The sequence below is a fragment of the Phocoena sinus genome, chromosome 9 (genome assembly GCF_008692025.1).
Source record: "Phocoena sinus isolate mPhoSin1 chromosome 9, mPhoSin1.pri, whole genome shotgun sequence".
Taxonomy (NCBI): domain Eukaryota; kingdom Metazoa; phylum Chordata; class Mammalia; order Artiodactyla; family Phocoenidae; genus Phocoena; species Phocoena sinus.
In genome coordinates this window covers 17,593,638-17,618,004 of record NC_045771.1, presented here as the reverse complement: position 1 = coordinate 17,618,004, position 24,367 = coordinate 17,593,638, and the positions used below count along the sequence as shown (strand labels likewise).

General features: G+C 37.9%; 1 protein-coding gene and 1 pseudogene across 3 annotated transcripts in view; one reads left to right on the top strand and one right to left on the bottom strand.

The window, feature by feature from the left end:
• The window catches only part of NUP205 (nucleoporin 205), an 81,766-nt gene that overhangs the window by 42,354 nt on the left and 15,045 nt on the right, over positions 1-24,367 (top strand). For all 3 annotated transcript variants that reach the window (XR_004351462.1, XM_032643353.1, XM_032643352.1), the window contains exons 24-35: positions 2,735-2,884; positions 3,453-3,524; positions 3,885-4,042; positions 4,562-4,642; positions 5,455-5,646; positions 6,151-6,418; positions 6,511-6,609; positions 13,991-14,139; positions 15,069-15,260; positions 16,149-16,270; positions 17,787-17,925; positions 20,003-20,129. Coding sequence is in view for 2 of the 3 variants with exons in the window: in XM_032643353.1 (XP_032499244.1) it covers positions 2,735-2,884; positions 3,453-3,524; positions 3,885-4,042; positions 4,562-4,642; positions 5,455-5,646; positions 6,151-6,418; positions 6,511-6,609; positions 13,991-14,139; positions 15,069-15,260; positions 16,149-16,270; positions 17,787-17,925; positions 20,003-20,129 (1,749 nt within the window). In the remaining variant the exon portion in view is untranslated. The remainder of the gene's footprint in view (positions 1-2,734; positions 2,885-3,452; positions 3,525-3,884; positions 4,043-4,561; positions 4,643-5,454; positions 5,647-6,150; positions 6,419-6,510; positions 6,610-13,990; positions 14,140-15,068; positions 15,261-16,148; positions 16,271-17,786; positions 17,926-20,002; positions 20,130-24,367) is intronic.
• LOC116759510 lies at positions 1,873-2,428 on the bottom strand (annotated as a pseudogene).

Below are 24,367 nucleotides of genomic sequence, written 5' to 3'. Positions count from 1 at the left end.
ACTTGAGTTTTCTTTTTTATTTTCATGATTCAAGGATTTATTAAGTCATACATGCAAAACATACTGCTAATTGCATTAGCAAAAGATCAATGTAAAAACACTCCACCATTCTGCAACTGTCAGCTTAAACGATTTTGTTCTAGTGGTTGAAAGGTCCAAGCTCATATTCTTGCCAGTGGGTAAGTTGTGCAGAACTTCGTTAGCATGAGCACAGGGTTTACAGAGCCTCACAGACCCCAAGGAACATCGTTCGGGCAAAGACAGGAAGTGTGTGTGCACTCAGTGAGGCAAGCGGTGGGGGATCAGTGTTATTAGTCCAGGTGCAGTGTCGGTGATCTGGCAAGGTTTACAGTTTAAGAATATCTAAAGTATTTTAAAAACTGTAAAGCTGCAGCACATGATTTTTATACCTAGTTACTAGAAGACCAAGGAAAGCACTTATTGGCTTTGAATAAAGTAACCTGAAAACGGGAATGTACTTTTACTAATCTACAAAAAAATTTTTTAATGCATATTCAGAAAGATTTTATAATACAAGGAGGCATATTGCTCATTAAGAAGGGGTTCTAGGGGCTTCCCTGGTGGCGCGGTGGTTAAGAGTCCACCTGCCAATGCAGGGGACACGGGTTCAAGCCCTGGTCTGGGAAGATCCCACATGCCACAGAGCAACTAAGCCTGTGCGCCACGACTACTGAGCCTGCACTCTAGAGCCCACAAGCCACAACTGCTGGGCCCACATGCCTAGAGCCCGTGCTCCACAACGGGAGAAGCCACTGCAATGAGAAGCCCACGCACCGCAACAAAGAGTAGTTCCCGCTCGCTGCAACTATAGAAAGACTGCGAGCAGCAATGAAGACCCAATGCAGCCAAAAATAAATAGATAAAATAAATAAATTTGTTAAAAAAAAAAAGGGGGGTTCTATAAGAAAAGCACTTATACTAAGTTTGCAACTATGAGAATGACCAGATCAAAGATGCATTAAATGCCCAATTTCAGGAGGGATAGGCAGGTTTAAAGAAAAGGAAAAGCTTAAGAAAACACTTACTGATAATACTGACCTTTCTTCATCACCTACTGCATTTGACAGAAATTAACCTTTTAAAACTTTTACCTGTGACACTTTTCATAGTTTAATTATTACGTATACAATGTAGTGTAAATTTCCATATTTTGTTAAAATATTGTCTTCATCTGATCACAAGTGTTCCACACACTCCACCCAGTGCACCCACGGCCAGAGCAGAATACTTCATCGGAGGGAGCATGGGAGTAAGAGCTCTGTTCAAAATCTCACAAAAGCTAATACACTAATTTGTTCAAAAAATCTCACTATGAAATCAAAAAGATTGATCCAAAGAGCTGAGCTGTTACATTCATTCATTATGATGTAAAGTACAATGTTAGGTAGTGAACATGGACTGGTAAATCAGGATGCATTAAATGACAGCGTTTCAGGAAGGAGGCAGTACTGCTCTTCACGTCTGAAACTCAGTAGCGAGCGTCTGCATCTCCTGCCTCAGAAGCTACAGTCTCTTCCAAACAAAGGTCTTTAAGCAGTTTAGTGGTTAGTGTTCTTAGCCCAGCAGTGCAACTTAGTTCACAAGGTATTTTGGCAACTCTTAATCTGAGCAAGAATAGGGGCTTTGAAAAATAAGGCTTTAAGGAAGCTTGTCATTTTAGGGCTAAACTTTAATAGAATGTGAAAGTACTTTAAACAAACAAAACCTGGAAATTACTGATTGGTTCAGAATGGTTTTATGGAAAAACTAATCTGTAACAAAAACTTGGCATTGAGTGCAAAGTCTCCACCGTTTGAGCAAAGCGTACAAAGTGTCCTGGGGGAACGGGACAGGCAGGAGGGGCCCAGACATTCACAACAGCAGGCATTTTCTCTTTCTCTGCTTGACGGGAGGTGGGCAGAGAACTGCCCAGATAGCTTCATCAAAAACTGTCTTGAGGCCTCGCTGCGTGAGCGCCGAGCGGCATTTGATGCCACCGATCTCCTTGGCCATGGCCAAGGCCTGTGGGTAGGTGATGGGTGTCAGCTTCTTCTTCAGCTTCTCAATCGTGTCTTTATCATCCCTCAGATCAAGTTTCGTCCCCACCAGGATGATAGGAGTGTTGGGACAGTGGTGTCACACTTCAGGGTACCACTTTGCACGAACATTTTCAGGACTCACAAGAGAAAAGCAAATTAAGAATCCGTTTGCGGATAGGATAGGGGATGTAATAGGTCATAATCATCTTGTCCACCTGTATCCCACAAGCCCAGATTCACCAGTTTTCCATCCGCCATAACATTGGCAGAATAGTTGTCAAAGACAGTGGGGTATACTCTCCGGGAAAGGCATTGGTCGTGTAACTGATGAGGAGGCAAGCTTTACCTACTGCGCCGTCTCCTGCCACCACACACTTGATGGCCTGCATCTGGTATGGTAGACTCAGAATCCTCTACGTCTGTGTGAAATTATTCTGTTGACAGAAACTTGATTCTTTTTTGTTCTTCAGTTGCTTTTGCTCAACTTTCATACACATATACTAGTTTATTTTTTCTCCCTTGGCATCTGTTTTTTTCTTTTTTAATTTTCTAGAGTGATAAATTATTATGGTGCCAATTTTCATAAAATATTGACTATGTTACATGGGAAAATATCTGGTGAGTTATGGATTTTAGGTCTGTTCTGATCTTGTGTTATTATACTGGGAAACTAAACATTCATATTTCAATTGCAGAATATGAAATATCTATGCTGAACCAAATGTCATGGCTGATGAAGACTGCCTCGATAGAACTAAGGGTGACTTCTCTGAATCGCCAACGGTCACACACCCAGAGGCTCCTTCACCTCCTACTGGATGACATGCCAGTGAAACCCTACTCAGGTGAACATGTGTTGGCATTAGTATTGTTATGCTGCTGACTGGTCTGTGTGAATGCAAGCACAAATCTGAACCTTATGGTTAGTATGTGATTGTAGGCCAAACAAGTTCTTTCTGCCTTTAGAATTCTTTTCCTTAAAACACAAAATCACCCATAATTGCAATTTTATTGTTGTTTGGAGCATTCACATTTTGCTGTATTCATAGACACAGATACACAGTGGAGTTTGTCACACTGAGCCAGCATGACCCAAGATATTCTAATACGTATTTTACATGCAAATTAAGCATACGCTTTTCTAGTCATCTCACTGGCATGGTTGGGTCTTGCCTCTCTTGGAGTTCTGATTATGCTCTGTACAATTGTGAAGTGGATCTCAGAGACGGAAAGAATTAGATGAATGTTGTTGATAAGTCCTCATCATCTTTGCATTTTAATTATCCGTTTGCAAGGGGCTCTTTGACCTAGAAACAGTGACTTAGAAATAAAATACCTTATGTTTGTTATTTCCAAATAAATTTTATAAGTGTGTTGTTCTTTTTCTGATTTTTATTACTGATGCTCCAACAGATGGGGAAGGAGGAATAGAAGATGAAAATCGGTCTGTCTCTGGGTTCCTGCACTTTGATACTACTACAAAAGGTAAAGCCCTTTGAATTTGTAATAAATTTGTAGATACGTATATATTAAATTGCATAAAATCTCAAGAAGTAATTAATGCCTGCATCTGCAAATTCTGAACTGATGTAGAAAAGCTATATAAAGGATTGTTTGTCATCAAAAAAATTTTTTTTATAACTAAGATGATAGTATGGGAAAACAATATTTTTGCGAATGAATGTATTAGAAATAAAATCCAATTTAGATTTCAATACAGTCTTCAATTTCCAGACTGATGTCCTTTCTGAACATAGTGCTGCCTTAGAGGGTGAGCTAAGTACGGTGGTTAGCTCTTCTCTTCAGTGTCCCAAGTGAAATAGAACTACTTTTTATTATTTCTAGTACGTCGAAAAATTCTCAGTATTCTCGACTCCATTGACTTCAGTCAGGAGATCCCCGAGCCTTTGCAATTGGATTTCTTTGATCGGGCCCAGATTGAACAAGTTATTGCTAACTGTGAACACAAGAATTTACGGGGACAGACAGTCTGCAATGTCAAGGTGAGCGTTGCTTTAGAGCATGTGCAGTATCAAGTGGTTCAGACTTTGAGTCGTTAAGGAAAAAAATAACTTTTTATTTTCTAATAGAGATATTGGTTTATTGGACTGGTTTTCACTTTTCAAACAGTCAGGAAAGAAAACTGAATAGGCCACACTAATTTTGCCTCTATAAAAGGTTCCCTATCACCTACCTCTTAGTAGTCATGCTACCCAGCTATCACAATGGAGTGGTTTTACCCATTTAACTCTCTACCAGGTAAATGGTAATCACCTCACTAGTAGGAAGAAGCTATCCCATGCAGTTCCACTAACTTTCCTGCCATAGACGCTCTTTGGTATCACTCTCCGGCATGTGAGGGATATACTGTTTTTGACAGAAACTTGGACAGTGCCACTATTAGATTATATATAAAGGTATCTGAAACTTTTCCGTCTAGGGCAGTTTAGAGTAATTGCTAGGTTATTGTTCTACCAGTGTCTGAAATGGTCTTATTTTTCTCTCATTTCTCAATTATATAGCTTCTTCATAGAGTTCTTGTAGCCGAAGTAAATGCCCTTCAGGGTATGGCAGCCATAGGACAGAGACCTCTACTAATGGAGGTAAGCCCTGTTGAATATATGTTAGTTTTAACCTTTTAACTACTTAACTACTTAAATTGCCAGTTAGAAGACAAAACAGTGAATTGACTTCCAGTTCATTATTAGTAAACTACTTAGAAGTTAAATTTTAATTGTATCTTTCACTTTTGACTTTGTGAAATTTTAATTGTATCTTTCACTTTTGACTTTGTGACTGTTAAAAGCTGAACTGAAGTTAATGTCTGGATGCCAGAAGAAATAACATCTTTTCTGCTAAGTTAGTTGAGGATTTTGTAACCTTTTCATATTGTGTAATAGAGTTCACTTGCTCCCTATCAGCGAGGAAGGAGTCATTTGTCACCCCAAATGGGGAGATACGGGTCAGAGAGCAGGTGGGAAGAACCACATTCATGGAAATACAGTTGGTGAGGTCAAAGCAAGAGGCAAAGAAATAAAAGACACATCAAGGAAACATGCCATTGAACTTGGGTTTTAGGGAACTCTAGTGTTCCAGAGTAAGTATAACTAGACAGTTGCAAGAAGAAAGAAGATGGGGTTAAAAACTCATTTCCACGCACATCACCTCTGCCCTCTGCCTTACACATGCGCACGTGCGTGCACATACACACACAGCCTTATTTATTATTTTTCATAGCTCTGGCTACCAGTATAATGTGAAAAGTTATCTGCTGACTTGCAAGCATGTGGAAGGTTTCCGGAGTATTCTATAAATGTTTTCGGATTAACTGACAGTGTTAAAAATAGGAACCTGTTGGTTAAAAGACGTTATTTGCCTGTGTGTTAACCTTGCAATTCAATTTCTGCGGCTTTAGGAAATCAGCACTATACTTCAGTACGTGGTAGGAAGAAACAAATTGTTGCAGTGTCTTCATGCAAAACGGCATGCTCTGGAGTCATGGAGGCAGCTGGTAGAAATTATACTGACAGCTTGCCCTCAGGACCTCATTCAGGCAGAGGATCGACAGCTGATTATTCGTGATATTTTACAAGATGTGCATGATAAGGTGACATGCTTCATAAGTTACTTTATACTGCCAAATGAATATTTATATCATTTAAACATATAGGTTGCCACTCTTTTTTTCCCATTTGGAGTAAACAGAGTTGTGCAATGCCAGTGTTAAGACTTTTCTTGAGAAAAGGTATTAACTCTGTACAGTAATGGTTCTCAACCAGAGTGTGTATCAGAATTTTCTAGGAAGCTTTTAAAAAATCTACATGACACATTTTACCCTAGACCTACTGAATGGGAGACTCTAGTGGTGAGGCCATTATGTTAATTTCCATGAAAAACCTCTAGGGAATTCGGATAGGGCTCCCTTCTGGTTAAGAACATGTTACCCAGCATTCTATTTAAATTTCTTTTTGTGTATTAGCTTCTACTGTCTTTGAACAATACAATTCCATTCTTATATTCTTATGGTAATTGAAAAGCTAAATGTATAAGACATGTTAATGACTGTAGCTGAAAGCAGGGTGCTCACTCTGATTTGTCTTTCTGCTTTAAGATACTGGATGATGAAGCAGCACAGGAGTTAATGCCAGTGGTAGCAGGTGCTGTGTTCACCCTGACCGCTCACCTAAGCCAAGCCGTTCGCACAGAACAGAAGCAACCAGTAGTCTTGGGACCCGGAGAGGCTCATTATGCTTTTGTGCTTGATAACTCTTTCACCTCACCTCCGCCTGCAGAGAATGCAGTGGTGGGGTTTGCTTCTATTGGAGATTCTTCACTTCATATCATATTGAAGAAACTGTTAGACTTCATTTTGAAGACAGGTTTTTTCATCTAAATTTTCTATAACTTACAACTTCTGTATTTGTTTTAACTTCATTTGAAAAAAGGTTTTTACGCTACCATATTTTCCTAGGTGGCGGATTCCAGCGAGTGAGGACACACCTGTATGGCTCTCTGCTTTATTACTTACAGATTGCCCAGAGACCGGATGAACCAGACACCTTAGAAGCAGGTAGAATTAGATTTCTGTCTTTTCTGTGTTTAGAGATTGGTTACTTTAAATTTTAAAATAAATCACCTTTTCATCTTTTGGCTCAGCGAAGCTATAATAAATGAGTCTTTATGGAATCAAAGTGCTTGCTCTAAAGTCAAGGAAGAATGTTTAGTTTTCTAAAATTGTGACAATAGTACAAAAGTAATGTAAGCACAGACCCTCAAATACTACTTTAGCTTATATATTTTTGTAACTCCCACTCACCTCTGGTCCCATTGAACAATACATACAGTACATATCTTTTAAAATAGCTTTGTTATTCCATAGTATAGAAGTACCATTTGTTTAACCATTTGCCTTATTCATAAGTGTTTAAATTGTTTCTAATTTTTTACTATCACAAAAAAGCTGCATCAAATATTCTTTTATATGCCTATATATTTCTCAAGAAGGATACTTCATGGTGGAATTTCCATGTGAAAGAGGGTGCACGTTTTTATTTTAATAGATTCTACCAAATGGCCTTCTACCAGTTTAAATTCTCATCAGTAGTATACATATGTCTTTTTGTACTAATGTGAAGTTTTTCTTGGATAAATTCCAAGGAGTAGAATTTCTTGGTCAAAGATCTGTGTATTTAAAACAATGATAAATCAACTTTGTAAACTATAGTTATCTTTTTTTGGCTGTACCGCTCAGCTTTGGGGATCTTAGTTCCCCAACCAGGGACTGAACCCAGGCCCTTGGCAGGGAGAGCACGGAGTCCTAACTACTGGACTGCCAAAGAATTCCCATATAGTTAGCATTTTTAAATAAGAGTTAATAATATGGATTCTTTCATTGCCAAATGTGAAAGATGTTTTTAACTATTCAGGAGACCAGCGTATAATACTCTTTGCCAGAGTTACTCTGCTATTTAAGAACTTGTCATAAGTACATTCTCATAATGGGCTCCTTGTGCTTTCTGAGAACCTTAATGAGTATTTGTTATTTTGTTTTTTTATAAATTTATTTATCTGTTTTTGGCTGCGTTGGGCCTTTGTTGCTGCGCGTGGGCTTTCTCTAGTTGTGGCAAGCGGGGGGCTACTCTTTTTCGCAGTGCGTGGGCTTCTCATTGCGGTGGCTTCTCTTGTTGCGGAGCACGGGCTCTAGGCACGTGGGCTTCAGTAGTTGTGGCACGCGGGCTCTAGAGCACAGGCTCAGTAGTTGTGGTGCACAGGTTTAGTTGTTCCGTGGCATGTGGTATCTTCCCGGACCAGGGCTCGAACCCGTGTCCCCTGCATTGGCAGGCAGATTCTTAACCACTGCGCCACCAGGGAAGTCCTGAACACAGATTCTTAAAAACCACTCTGTGTGTAAGACTTAGATTATCTCATATTATTCATTACTGGCTATATATTTTTGTATAATATCTCTCTTAGAATGTAATAATAGCCAAATGATGTATTTATAGGAATTTCCTACCAGCATAAATAATACACAAAAATATTTTTAAGGTCGTTAAAAATAATAGTTCAGAGAAACTTTTTAAAGAAGTAGGATCTTTTTTTAAGAGAGATAATCTGCCAATACACCTCCCCCATTTTCCTCTTGACTAAAAAAAGTTTTTAACGTTGTATTTAGTTGAATTGGCAAAAATCACCACTTAACCACTAGGTGGAGCTCTACAACGTGCTTTATAAGAAGTCATTATCAAGATGTGGTAAAAGCAGTGTGACCATAAAAGAAGATTCTCCTTTTTTTAAAAAAAATCTGTTATCTTTTTATTATTATTTATTTTTATTTTTCTTATTTTGGTTGTTCCGGGTCTTAGTTGTGGCTCGCCAGCTCCTTAGTTGTGGCATGCATGTGGGATCTGGTTCCCTGACCAGAGATAGAACCCGGGCCCCTGCACCGGGAGCGTGGAGTCTTAACCACTGTGCCACCAGGGAAGTCCCTCTCCTTTGTTTTTAATTTTCAAATGATCTATTTTTAGAGCAATTTTATCCCTTAAGTAGCTTTTTTTTCTTAGTCGTAATTACTGCTTATTTTGACTTGTTTTAGATAGATAGCAAAGTACTTTATTCCCTAGATACTAGTGTTTTTAATTTTCAAATTAGAAATATTATATTTAATAAATATTTATTGAGCACATACTTTTGTGCTAGTGTACCTATTTTCTGTTGTTTTAAAACAAAAACTGAATTTTTAATGTTTATATACTTATTTTTTCATACCACTTTTTCTTTATTTTTACATAAACATATGTACTGAATACTGGGCAGCCATTTTCCCTGTTTGGTATAAAAGGAATCTGACTTAGAGAGGCTAAGTGACTTGCTTCTTTTTGACAGATCTGAGAATTAGAATTCAGTATCAGCAATGTATTTGTAGCTCATATCACAAATGACTAATTTCTAATAAATAAAGAGCATCTACAAATCAATAACCCAACAGAAAAATGGGCAAAGGATATGAGCAGTTTAGGGAAAAGGAAATTCAAATGTCTCTTAAGCATATAGTTAGTTTTCTGAAAATCCATATGGGTGGATCCTATCACTTTGAGCTGGCAATGCAGTAGATCTGGGGAGGAACCAAAGCATATATTGGGTTGGCCCAAAAGTTCATTTGGGTTTTTCTGTAAGATGATACGGAAAAACCCAAATGAACCTTTTGGCCAACCCAATATTTTTTCTGATAAAATTATTTGGAGGATCTTACATGTTTCCTTAATTAAGAACAGTGTAGTTCAAATCTGATATTGTTTTTGCATATGTAATTCCTGGGGCTTAGTTGACAGCCATTGACCTCACAAATATCTCTCTTTGTATTTTTTTCACCTTTTTATTCTCTCTCTTTTCTACCAGTGACCACTAGAAAGAAAAAGTGGATAATTTGACCAGAGCCTAAATGTTTAATGTGAACCCCAATTATTATGTTCTTAATTTCTCTATTGATCTGTTCCTTAAGCTCTGGTATTATAAAAATATTTCACATTTAAAAACATTGATAATGACAAAAATATATACTTTTCAGCATATTTTTAATCAGATTAATGTTTTCAATAAAAGTTTATAAAGCCAACCTATAAAGTTATGCTAACACCTCAGTGTAGAGGATATAGTGCATCCTCCTTAATTTTATTTCTGTGAGATTAGCCCTGTTTGTATGTTTTGTTGTAATTTCAGTAAAATGGATTATATTGTTTTTAAAACAGATTCATTTTTAACTTTCTGTTTTCTAGGAGCTTATCATTCAACTTTAATTTATAGTTGATTGATATAGCTGTATGGAAGATGTCAGAATTTTTAATTTAAAAATTTTTTTAATTGTAATTTTAAGTACTTTTATTATAAGTTTTTCTCATATGTTCTATTTTCTTCTAAACTGGCTTTTCTTTTTAAGTTTGACGAGTTAATGGTACTCGGTAGTATCTTTTATTTATAAATAAGAATTAGGAATTATAATAAGAATGAAGAATTTTCTGCTCTGCTCATAATTCTTCTGGGCTATTGCGACTTTTGATCAAGAATATTCCTTTTGTTCTTTGTTTATGAAACCATAATATCCAATCATCTTTTTAAAAGAGATTAGAAAAGATAATCTCTTGCCATTATTAAATTTTTTAGGATCCCATCATGAGATTTTCAGTTTTTATGGTCTAGGTGTTAGTATGATCTAGAATTATAGTACAAGTACACCTCTGATTTTAGTCATAAAGTAGTGGGACTAAAAGGATTTCATAGAGCATCTTGCCTGTTGTTAACTCCGTTCTTGTGAATCTGACTCCAATAAGTGACTTAAAAATACAGTACCGGGGCTTCCCAGGTGGCACAGTGGTTGAGAGTTTGCCTGCCGATGCAGGGGACACGGGTTTGTGTCCCGGTCCGGGAAGATACCACATGCCGCGGAGTGGCTGGGCCCGTGAACCATGGCTGCTGAGCCTGTGCGTCCGGAGCCTGCGTGTCCGGAGCCTTTGCTCCGCAACGGGAGAGGCCACAACAGTGAGAGGCCCGCATACCGCAAAAAAACAAAACAAAACAGTATCAGCTACAGGAATTCCCTGGCAGTCCAGTGGTTAGGACGCCGCACTTTCACTGCTGAGGGCGTGGGTTCCATCCCTGGTCGGGGAGCTAAGATCCTGCATGCTGCGTAGTGTGGCCAAAAAATAAAAATAAAAAAAAAATTAAAATACCAGCTGAGGCTATATATATGTGTGTAGTGGGTGCAGGCTTTATGCTTGATGTGAATTTAGATGTACATTTCTCACCACTCCTTTTATTTTTTTTACAACCCGAGTCAGGTCCTAGAACCTTAGAACCTGGCTAAAAATTCATAATCAGATATTTAAAAAATATCTTTTAGGGCTTCGCTGGTGGCGCAGTGGTTGAGAGTCCACCTGCCAATGCAGGGGACACGGGTTCGTGCCCCGGTCCGGGAAGATCCCACATGCCGCGGAGTGGCTAGGCCTGTGAGCCATGGCTGCTGAGCCTGTGCGTCCAGAGCCTGTGCTCCGCAACGGGAGAGGCCACAGCAGTGAGAGGCCCGCATACTGAAAAAAAAAAAAAAATCTTGTAGCTTTTATTTTTTTATTTAAAAATAAATATTGATTATAGGAAATTTAGAACACACTAATAAACAAAAGGAAAAGTCACACATTTTACCTTCTAAGATAATTATCACGACATTTTGGTTATAGCCAGCCATCTTTTTTTATTGATTTAAATCTTCCCTATTCTCTATATTTAGTAATTTATCAGCTTTTCCTGCCTCATTAAGTAACATTTTTAATACCTGTATAGATTTTGCCACTTATGGATATACCATAATTTATTTAGCCTACCCATTTTTAGACATTTAGATTATTTCCCCTTTTTACAATACAAACAAAAATCAGTAATAATTTGGTGGTTGATTATTTTTAGTTGTTCCAGGAAGCAGGAAACATTAATTGGGTTCTTGCTTTCATAAAATCTTTTATCCTAGTAAAAATGGCAATATATGTGTTTATAAAACAATAAGCCTTAAATTGGATGATATAGACCAGATGCCAGCAAGCTTTTTCTGTACAGGGCCAGATAATAACTAATTCAGACTTTGCAAGCCATATGTTCTCGGTTGCAACTACTCAACTCTGCCATTATTGTGCAAAAGAAGCCAGAGACGTATGTTATGTTGCATTAAAATTTTATTTACAAAAACAAGTGGGAGATCACATTTTTCCCACAAGCCTTAGTTTGCCAACCCCAAGTATAAATTACAAGTTTTATAAGAGTTAAGAAGAGAAAGGAAATTAAGAGTTTTGCTGGACTCTTCTGGTGGGGTTGCATTTACATAAGAATGTTTGAACTAAGGAATTCATGGCTAAAAAATGTTAAACCTATAAAGTGGTGGCTTTCAGACTTTTGTCCAAAGCCCTTATTCAGATAATTTTGTGGCAGTCCTATGCGTAAAACAGAAGAGGAGATGCCATAGCTCCTCAGGCTGGGTTCCTGAAAACCCACCCACCATGGTACCCCACCCTGAGAGCATCTGGTGGCATCCCTGGAGCAAAGTTTCTAAACTTGCCTTTAAGCTGTCAATCAATCAGTAATTAATATTTGAGCTTCTACTGTGTGCTAGACACTGTGCTAAATTCTGGAGAAACAGTGGTAGACAAGACAGAATCCCATTGTTAATAAGCTTACATTCGATGTGAGGAGACAGAGATACAAGCATGGAAACTAAAAAATAACATAATTTGAGTAAATCTGATAAATAAGTACTGTGGAGAAGATAAAATAGTACTGTGATATATTGTGTGTGGGGTGGGAGGAGGAGGGAAGCTGGATGTAGTTGAGGAAGTGATATCTGATAGAGGCTGAAATGATGAAGAGGAGGCAGTCATGCTAAGATCTGGGGAAGAATATAAAGAACAGCTAGTGCAAAGATCCTGAGACTGAAGGAAGTGCTGAATTTGAGGGCTAGTGTGGCGGCAGCGTTGGGGTGGAGGTGGAGAGTGGAGGGAGGTGAAATAGAAGTAGATGGGACCAGGTGACCAAAGGAAGTGACACGGTTGAGAAAATAATCTCATACCCTGCTTTGACACTATTGGAAATTAACTATGACTAAAATAAAATCAGAGTAGTGGTAAAGATATTTTAGGGAAAAAATAAACAAACAAACAAACAAAATTAAAAAAAAAAACTCTGAAGGTTTGACTGCTGCAAACTTTATAGTGGAATATAGGCCACCTTGTGTGTACTTTTTTTTTGTGGTACACGGGCCTCTCACTGTTGTGGCCTCTCCCGTTGTGGAGCACAGGCTCTGGACGCACAGGCTCAGCGGCCATGGCTCACAGGCCTAGCTACTCCGCGGCATGTGGGAACTTCCCGGAGCGGGGCACGAACCCGTGTCCCCTGGATCGGCAGGCGGACTCTCAACCACTGTGCCACCAGGGAAGCCCTTGTGTGTTATTTTTATTTTTCATGGTTAAACCTGCTTTGTTTTGCCCTCCATTCTGATCACCCTGTCTTGAGAATCTTTCCTCAGTTTAAAAACTGCTACCGTTGACATATATACACTACCAAATGTAAAATAGTTAGCTAGTGGGAAGCAGCTGCATAGCACAGGGAGATCAGCTTGATGCTTTGTGACCACCTAGAGGGGTGGGATAGGGAGGGTGGGAGGGAGACGCAGGAGGGAGGGGATATGGGGATATATGTATACGTATAGCTGATTCACTTTGTTATACGGCAGCAACTAACGCACCAGTGTAAAGCAATTATACTCCAATAAAGATGTTAAAAAAAAACCTGCTACCATGTGCTAGTTGGGGAAAAGTCATAAGATTAGTTTCAAATACAGATTATTGCTTTATGTAGTGTATTTATGAAACTTTTCTAAAAGGTTTACAGGAATCTATGTAAAGCATATGATCCTATCTTTATCAGTGTTCCTTGAATTAAATTAAATTTAATTAATTTAAATTATCTTCATAATGAGTATACCTTTTCTTTTTAATAAATATTTCAATTAAAAAATATAAAAGAATAAAATATCTGTTTTTTGGAAGCAGATCTTTGTCTACTTTGTACCTGCTCCTTTGTAGCCAAATTCTCATAGATCTCAGTAAAAGATAAAACCAGATTGATTAGTGGAATAAATACAGGAATGTTTCTCCTGGGGTTTCATAGTTCATTTTGATTTCTTTAAGGATAGTTTATCCTTTTCCTAATACCATTGTTCTCAGTGTACATGCATGGCATAGTGCATTGTGTTCTTAAAGTTTACCTGCCTAGACTCATTGGTTGATGGGTCTTTGTGTGCAGGCAATAATGGAAGGATTTTTCTGTTGTCGTCATGTATGAGGTGTAATTACTCAGTTACCAAACTGCTTTTTGCTGGAGTGTTTTATATGTCTTCTATTGTAACCCTTTAGCCAAGAAAACCATGTGGGAAAGGCTGACCGCCCCTGAAGATGTGTTTAGTAAATTACAGCGAGAAAACATAGCCATCATTGAGAGCTATGGTGCTGCCCTCATGGAAGTGGTCTGTCGAGATGCTTGTGATGGTCATGAGATTGGAAGGGTACAGTAACTCCTGCTTAGTATTATAATTGGATAGATATTTTGACTTATTAAGGCATAAACTGGATCAGCTTTTCAAATGTATGTTATATATTGGGAATTATTTTCTGTAATATATTTTAGTGAATTTTCTTATTTACTATAATTTTGAATTTCTGTTTTGTTCATTCATATGTTTTGTTTACTTACGTTCAGAATCCTTTATTTGTTCAGACTGTACCCTCAGAATTATCTTTTTGCTAATTTTGAGATTTGCCTTACACTGGTAGAAATTAACCAGCAGAGATGCTGGTTAATCAAGATCTTGGCATAAGAGAATACTGGATACGTAGCTTTTATACTGAGTGTATCTTTCTCTGCTTTTTCAATGAGTATTTGCATTTATATGTCTTTAAAATATTATGTCATACTGGTGATAATACAGTGAGAAGATAATTCCCTGCTGGTGGAAAATTACATAGCATTTGAATCATGTAGTACGCTCTCAATTATGTTAAAAAAATATTTGGGAAGACATAGAACAAAGTAATCTGTGTTTCTCAGATAATGTATTTTCTGTATAAGTTTTCTGTTTTCTACAAGGAGCATGTGAAACTTTACAATTAGGGGGGGAAAAAGCTATTTTTAAAAATCCCTTTCCTCCAGCAAGTAATGTTTAGATTTTGCTAAAATATATTTAATGCCATTATTTTAATGTGTTAGGTTTTGTTTCAGAAATGTAACTTTACCCTGAAATTTTTTCTTTTATTAATAAATCAAGATTCTGGATACATACATACATTTTTCTCAAAAAAAAAAAGAGAGAATTGTATTGCAGGCAACCATTCTCCTTGTAAGAAAACTTTTAAACATTTCCAGATAAAGGGAGTTACTGTTGTTGATTTTGGTAGCCATCTCCACATTTTGGATTTTGATGTGTTCTTCCGTCAGATGCTGGCACTGGCTCTACTTGATCGGATTGTCTCCGTAGATAAGCAGCAGCAGTGGCTTCTGTATCTTTCTAACAGTGGCTATTTGAAGGTGCTTGTGGACAGCTTGGTAGAAGATGACCGTACTTTGCAGAGCTTACTCACTCCACAGCCTCCCCTTTTAAAAGCCCTTTATACATACGAATCCAAAATGGTAAGGCTTTATATTCACTTGAAGTTAGATCAACAGGTCACTTCCTCTTGAGGTTAAGGATATATTAAAGAAAATTAACGTGGCCTGCATTTTGCATGTTTCTATCATACAAACTGTAATCATTTCTAAGGAGTTTTAAATTTGGGCACATGTGCTAGAACTGTATCTTCTGAGCATGCCAAATTTGAGTTGAAATGATCCTGAGAGGGTTAGTTGGGTACTGAGACTGCTGCTTACTCACTTCGATTGCTGGTGGTGGCAAAGCCACATGACACCCAGTGGTCTGTGAGGAGAAGAGTGAGCAAAAATGTCCTTCCGCAACGAAAATCAGACTGTTAGTTGCCTGTTTAAATTCCAGTGTAGATGTGCTGCTTCTACTTTAAACACAGGATTTTTCGGTACAGTGTATATAATTCATTTCCTTTCCTCCAAATCTGTTTTAATTTCTGTTTCCTCCTGCTTAAAAATACCACAAATGTCACAATAAGAGAAGCACTAAAGTCTTAGATTCTTCATTAATTCTGTTTTCCTTCCTTCATTCATTTATTCAACAAGTATTTATTAAATATCTGTTACATGCCAGGTATGGCACTAGGTAGTAGAGATGTGAGCAAAACAATCTTCCCTGCCCTCCATAAGCCCACATGATGATTTAGTTGAATGCTTAATCCTTGCAAGGCGTATGTAGCACTTCAGATACGTTGTGCCATTTACTCCTCATAAAAATCCTATGGTTAAGGTGGTATAATATGCCCCTTCCTAGCTAGCTCAGAATTTCTCTTCACCGGTGATTACAGATCAGAAATGTGCTATGAGAAAGTCTCATTTTAATGTGAGACGCTTGGCTCTGATCTCTGTACTGATGATTTTTGTTTCATAACTTCTTAGGCATTTCTCACAAGAGTGGCCAAGATACAACAGGGCGCTTTAGAGCTGCTGAGGTCTGGGGTGATTGTGAGGCTGGCACAATGCCAAGTCTATGACATGCGCCCAGAAATGGACCCACAGGGGTAAGCATCCATATCAATTTATTTATTTTTTTTATTTTTTTTTAAAATTTAATTTTATTCATTTTTTTTATATAGCAGGTTCTTATTAGTCATCTGTTTTATACACATCAGTGTATACATGTCAATCCCAATTGCCCAATTCATCACACCACCATCCCCACCCCGTGCTGCTTTTTTTAAAGTTACCAGTAAAGGATTATTAAGGGAAAAAAAAAAATTTCAAACATAATTTTGCCGTTTATAATTCTGTTGGCGCAGTACTCTCATCTTGATGGTTTTGTTTGGTCATATACCCCTGCCATTAACTAATAAATGAAAGTTGCTAATAAGGGTAAAAGTGGGTAGGGACCTAGTGCTTTCCATTTTAGAGCAGTAACGTAAGAGGGAAATGGGAGAGCATTTTGTTAGACGTTTTTCTTCCCAACTTTATTGTTCTGTTTAGTAGAAGTACATGTTTTCAGTTATACTGGTCTTTTAAAGTATTGTAATAAAATTATAATTTGTTGTGGATTTTCTTTTCTTGATGACTTGAATAGTATTTTATATTTTTCTCATTTTAACATTTTACCAACTGCTTGCTAATTTGAAAGCTTCAAGTGAAATTATTTTAAGTTTCAAACTTTCTAGCAGATTTCTCATTTGACTTTGAATATAAATTTTTTCTTTTTTGTCTACATGGCTGCAGCATTGTTAGGGCCTATAGCATACCCTCCTACTGTTAAATAACAATTTAGGTCAGTTTGAGTAATTTTCCTCAAAAGATCCATTGCCAAATTGTATGTTTGAGTTTTTCAGGCTTAACTATAGAAATACTTTACTTCTAGAAAAGAAAATTTTTTTAGTATAACTTTCTAAGGTTTTAAACACGAGAGTTATTACTTTCACCTTAGGTGAAGAGGATTGAGTAAATTGTATTCCTCAGTTCATGACACATTATTATTGCCTGCCTTTGGAAAGCCTTTCTGTTATTTCTTTTTATTTCCATATTCTGCTTTCATTCTCTTCTCTTCAACAGGCAACCATTTTTTTTGTTCAAAAATTTAAATAGAAATATTTACAATAAATAATAGTTTATTAATAGTGTTCTGAGACCTCATCTTAAAGGTTAAGTGATTTTACAATCTCATTTTAATTTTTAAAATCTTGTTTTATTTTATGTAATGGACAATGTAGATTCATTTTTGGCTTTGGGTGTACAAGAGGGAAATTTGGGGAGAGTAACTTTTGTTTCTGTCTGTTTCTCACATATAGTCTCTGTGGCCCAAGGGAATATTTAGAGTAGAATAAGTATGTTTGGGGAATTTTAGCACTGTCTTTTCAAGTTTATGCAATTATTCTTTACGAAGATTTTTAAAAATTCAGATTTTTTCACTAACTGTACCTCTGGGATACAGAGTCCTCATTAGTAGCATCACATCTTAATTAGCCACCTGTGATTGTTTGCCGTGGAGATGGTCGGGGACTGTTTTAACTGTTGGACTGTTGCTCTCTCCTTGTTCACTGGATGCAAATCAAGCATGTTTGGCCTGAGAGATGCCCCAGTGTTCATCCCTACTCCAGTGGACCGATACCGCCAGATTCTGCTTCCAGCTCTTCGCTTGTGCCAGGTCATCCTCACGTCTAGTATGGCCCAGCACTTGCAGGCAGCAGGGCAGGTAAGAGGAATCCTTAGTGTAGAAATCATCAAGTGCAAAATCTTTATTTTACAAATGCAGAAGCCCTAGGCATAGAACGCTTAACGTGAATTTACCTTAACCGTTCCGTTTGTGGCAGAGCTGGGTATTGAAAATAGACCCCTTGCACTTTGCTCTGAACTTTATCGGTCTGTTTTTGTACTCTTGTTTGAATGAAACACCACAGCTAATTAATAGAATAGTGAGATAGAAGGCAAGAGATCTAAATTTGTTGTTGTGCAAAAGGAAGCACTTATTGTGATAGAAATAAGCTGTCTTCTAAAATGTAATTTAACCAGGTATTTATTAGAGAATGCTGTTCCTTTATTAGACTTTGCAGAAAATACAAAAGATAGATGATGATGCCACATTTAGTTGTGATGTTTAAAGAATGAGTAATTTAAATAAGTGAGTTTCTAATAAAATATTTTTCCTTCAAACACCATAAATTAGTTTTATTTTCACTGCTTTTCAGTGAAATCTTCAAAAATATGTTTGTTTCTTAGACTAATAATGCAATATACAATTTAACCTTTTACTGATTAATTAGGCTTATCACTAAGAATCTGCAGTTTTTTATTGTGTTGCTCTATAATTATGATACCCTCAGGAATTAGGACACATCCTAATAATTTATGGTGATTTTATCTGCTTTCCCTGCCATCAGTCTTCAGGCATACCTTCCCAAGATAGAATGCTGCTGTTTCTAGTGTGCTACCTGATTTTATATTGCGTTAGTCTAAGTGACATTCTACCCCTTTCATATGCGGCCTTTGAGTCAGTTCTTTAACACTCAAAAACTTTGTCTTCTACTTTCTCGAGATTAAGGTTTTTTAGAAGAAGTGGGACATTGTGATACAAGGCCAGTCTTATACTGAGCATAGTGGAATTACTTGAGTAGGTTCTTTAAAAAATACAGATTACTGAGTTTCATGTCCAACAATGATGGACAACAATGTCCAACAATGTCCAACATGTCCAACAATGTCCAACATGTCCAACAATGATGGCCAGGAATTTGTATTAAAAAATAAAAGTGGCACAGTTCCTGAGAGATTCAAATGTTCAGCCAGTTGTGGTGTAGTCCCTGCCTTCAGGGAATCTATAATCCAGTTAAGAAGATGTTGGAATGTGAAAATGAGTAGAGTCTTCTATGGTGGTACACTGTAAAATGCTAAGGTGAAAGGGCAGAGTTTAGAGGTCAAGATTTGTATCTCATTTATTTTCATCATATAAAAAAGGAGAGTTAGACAAAAGCTTTTATGTGATTGTCCCCATGTCACACTAGTCAGACTTTCACAGAGCAAACTTGAATTCAGTAAGTCATTTTTTAAAAATAAATTTATTTATTTTTGGCTGCATTGGGTCTTCGTTGCTGCGCGCAGGCTTTCTGTAGTTGCGGTGAGCGGGGGCTACTCTTCGTTGTTGCAGTGTGTGGGCTTCTCATTGCAGTGGCTTCTCGTTGCAGAGCACGGGCTCTAGGCGCATGGGCTTCAGCAGTTGTGGCACGTGGGCTCAGTATTTGTGGCTCGTGGGCCCTAGAGCGCAGGCTTAGTAGTTGTGGCGCACAGGCTTAGTCACTCTGCGGCATGTGGGATCTTCCCGGACCAGGGCTCGAACTCATGTCCCCTGCATTGGCAGGTGGATTCTTAACTACTGAGTCACCAGGGAAGTCCCAGTAAGTCATTTCTGAACACACTCATTTTAAATTCATGTTCTAGTTCCATTTAGACAAAAATTTAAAAAAATAGGGGTCAAATAATAGTTTTCATACAGTAGTTCCAAGTTATATTATACTCTTCTATAGTAGCTTCTAAATGTATTAATCTCTAAACTTTGAAATAATCCTTATCTTTAGCTTTCTTACGAAATTTAGTTAGATGTTTGCTTCTTGAAGAAATAAACTACGTAAATGCAAAAGACAACTGCTTATCTAATATTCTTCATTACATTAAATTACTTGCTTCAATGTTATTAAACAGATGGATATAAATTTATAATACAATTTTCTACTCTTCCACCTCTGTTTTTCCATTTCCCCTCCTTTTCTTCGTCTTAGGTGTTGCAGTTTCTCATTTCTCATTCTGACACCATACAAGCAATCCTGCGCTGTCAGGATGTTAGTGCTGGGTCTTTGCAGGAATTGGCTCTGCTGACAGGAATTATAAGTAAAGCAGCACTTCCTGGTGAGTTGATTATGTTGAATGGATTTTTACCAGTGCTTTACAGACTGACATACACTTAATAGAATGAGGTTATTATTACTTTGCAGCTATATATGACTTATTTGAGATTGGAACTAACAGAGTTAACTGCCTTTTTTTAAAAAAATTATTGTTATTTATTTCATTTTTGGCTTCGTCGGGTCTTAGTCGAGGCACGCGGGATCTTTGTTGCGGTATGTGGGATCCTCTGCTGCGGCATGTGGGCTTAGTTGCCCCGCGGCATGTGGGATCTTAGTTCCCCGACCAGCGACTGAAGCTGCGTCCCTTGCATCGGAAGGTGGATTTTTAACCACTGGACCACCAGGGAAGTCCCCTTAACTGCCTTTATTTGAAGTAATATGTTTATAAAAGTGATATATGGTCAGTATAAAAAATTCAAAAAGTTCAAGAAAATAATTAACACTCAAATCCCACTATCTAGAAATTATCAAATGTTAACATAGATAAGTAGCTTTTCAAACATTGCTCTATGTAGATGTATATATTGGTGCGGGGGAGGGGCGGTGGAGAGAAACAGACATACAGAGGTACTTTACGAGAATGGGATACCTTTTACATTCAGTTTTAGAAAACAGCTATTTAATTTTACGTGAACTTTACAGATGAAAAACTAATTGAAGAGAAACTGAAGACATTGATGAATTCCAGACAAATGTTTCTTTACTACAAGTGTACAAGAGATATTAGTTCTTAAAAGATCATTATGATTAAGAAGAAAAAAAGATTATGATAAACTACTAAGATATTTTGGTCATTAAAAAATTTTTTTTTTACTACGTATAAATTTTAGACAGGGGGCTTCCCTGGTGGCGCAGTGGTTGAGAGTCCGCCTGCCAATGCAGGGGACACGGGTTCGTGCCCCGGTCCGGGAGGATCCCACATCCCGCGGAGCGGCTGGGCCCGTGAGCCACGGCCGCTGAACCTGCGCGTCCGGAGTCTGTTCTTCGCAACGGGAGAGGCCACAACAGTGAGAGGCCCACGTGTGGCAAAAAAAAAAAAAAAAAATTTAGACAGAATCAACTAACTCCTGATGTGAAAGATGAAGTAATGAGTTATTTTACACTTCTTCTTCCACCCTCATGTTGTTTGCTTGTATTATTTTTACTTTGTCAAGTAAATATCATTTATATTCAGGCTTGTAACCATAATAACTTCAGCTATTTAGTTATACTTGTATATTTACATGGATTCACAGAAAAACACCAATTCTTTTTTTTCCTCCTATAGCTTCACCATTTCTGAGTTCTTTCTTTTGATTTATCTCTTGGTGTTTTTAATTTGTATTGAGGTCTCCTCCCCTAAGAAAAAGTATATAATCTTCCCTGAACTCTCTAATGTTTACAAACATCTAAAGGTTGCCTTTATTCTTGAATGAAAGCATGGCCTACTATTAATAATAATGTCATATTTTTTTTACAAATGAGGAAACTGAGGCACAGAGAGGTCAACTTGTCCAAAGTCACACAAATAATACTGTAGGGTTTTTCATGCAGTGTGGCTTCTGAGTCTGTGTGCTTAACTACTAGCCTATACTACCTCCATCTTTATATTGCTGTGGAGAAGTCTGAGGCCAACTTCTGTTTCTGCCCCAACACCCGCAATATTTTTTCCTCTCTGGGCATGCCTCAGTGCCTGAGCCCTTTGTGTTGGGAGAAGGAGAGAGTTTGGAAGGGCAGAGTGCAGTGCATATTAAGGTACTTAGAGACTGTGCTCATTCTGTGGAGATCCCAGGGTCAACTCCACCCAGCCTTGGAGTGTCTTAGTCCTGTGTGCTTATTATGTTCATTTCCCCACTTCATTCCAGTGTCCTGAGATGATACCAAGACAGGCCACCCTTGCCTTTACTAAGGTCCCATAGTGCTATGTAGTGGTTCTTCTCCAAATGGTTTTTACCTTGGTTTCTCCTAATTACTTAATTTACTTAATCACCTGAATGTGCTTCTTCGCAAATTGTGGGGTCTCCATGAGAATTTGCAAGAGTTTGTTGGCTTATCTTCTTTTATCTGTATTGCTTCTGAGGGGTGGGATGAGGGTCATGAGTTGAATTATGCTACTTACTCCCCTGGAATTTTCTTCATCTCCCCTTTTTTTTTCCCTTAAGCACCACCATGCTTTAGTATTTATGGTGTAAGTTGGCCCCTTTCCCTTTTTGGTGAATTTCATTTATTTGTAGGTTGATTATAGAAGGGACATTCTATGATACTACTTCATTCTGCCATCTTAATCCAGAAGTCCTGAGTTAGTACAGAGAGAATTTACCTTTTATCAGATCCTCTGGCAAGGTGATTTTATCGATGAATTTTCCTTTTGTTTCTTTTTTTTTTTTTTTTTTTTTTTGCGGTACACGGGCCTCTCACTGCTGTGGCCTCTCCCGTTGCGGAGCACAGGCTCCGGACGCGCAGGCTCAGCGGCCATGGCTCACGGGCCCAGCCGCTCCGCGGCATGTGGGATCTTCCCGGACCGGGGCACAAACCCGTGTCCCCTGTATCGGCAGGCGGACTCTCAACCACTGCGCCACCAGGGAAGTCCCCTTTCGTTACTTTTTAAAAATACTTGAAATATTCTGTATTTTACTAATAGCAGCATTTAACCCTGTCACTGTATTAAAATTATCTTCAGAAAGGCACAGTTTATTTTAACATGCTCATGGTATATTCAAACAAAATAAAAGAATAAAGCACCCTGACCAGCAATTCCTGCTCCCTAAAAGGAACCAATTATCAATTTATACTTTGTTTTTCTAGCAGTTTCTCTGCTCGTGGTGTAAAAATTTTTTCCTCCCTACACAAATGAAATACCATACACACTGCTCTGTAAATTTTTCCCCACACTGTGTCTTGGGGATTTTTTCTCATCGGCATGTATAGTTCCTACCTGACTCTTTTAATTGGTGGAATAGTTTTCCAATTGTGAGGTGGTTACCCAGACCCCTATGACACGTTGACTGTTTCCGATCTTTTTAAAAATGTCAAACAGTATGGCATTTAATAACTTTGTGTGTGTGTGTGTGTGTGTGTGTGTGTGTGTGTATGTATACATATACATTTCTATATATTTGAGCTGGTAGGCTTGGTAAGTTCCTGGCAGTGCTTTGTCAGATATAAATATACTTTTATATATATCTATATATATATCTCTCTATATATATATGTACATACATATATACCATTACATATGTGTGTGTATATATATATACACACACACACACTTTAAAATAATTTTAAAAGATAATGCCAAATACCCTCCTAATTTTTTAAAATAACTTTAAAAAATAATTTATACTCCTCTTAACCCTACTCTGCCCAGTTCAGCCCTTGATTACATATGGTTTTGTATTATCCTGTAATTTTACTATATGGTTTTGTCTTAAATGCTTAGCCCAGTACCAGATATGTTGTACCTCCTCAACTACTTATCATCAGGTTAATTTTTTATCTGTGACCCACAGATATTCTGTAAAGTGTTTTGGAGTTGAGGATGATATATATGGTCCACAGCACTCAGGTGGCATGTAGCAGAAAGGTCTTAAGAATCTGAGAATTGGACTTCCCTGGTGGTCCAGTGGTTAAGACTGTGCTTTCACTGCAGGGGACACGGGTTCGATCCTTGATTGGGGAAGCTCCGCGTGCCACTCGGTGCTGCCAAAAGAAAAAAGAATCTGAGAATTGCTAGTTTTTTAAAATAGAGGCAGCAGTTGGTGTGCAGGAGGAATGAAAGAACTGGGGAACAGCAACACAGGTTGCAGAGATCAGAAAGATTAAGGACAAACAGGAAAAAGCCAAAGTTCCATGGTAGTGTTAAGTGCAAACTCCAGCTTTCAAGGGGTTAAGATGGAAAAAGGAGGGCATAAGAATCACGAGCAACAAATGGAGAAAAAAATATTTCAAGAATTTGATATTAACCAGGGTTTTACTTGGTTTTGTTTTGTTTTGGAGTACAAGGGAGACCTGAACACATTTGTAGATAGTGCAGAAAAATCCTCTGCGGTAGGGTAAATTTTAGAAAGTAATTAAATAAAGTGATTCTGGGAGCCTACTCCCCGTGGAGGTGGAGGTGGGAAAGGGAAAGGAGCTAGTGGAGCAGTGAGGCGCAGGTGAGGTAACAAGCCAGCATGTGCCAAGTGATATGAGTATTTTCTGTAGGTTTGTGTAGAGGTTGATGGGCTGAGAAATCTAAAAGGAGGAAGGCTTGTCATTATA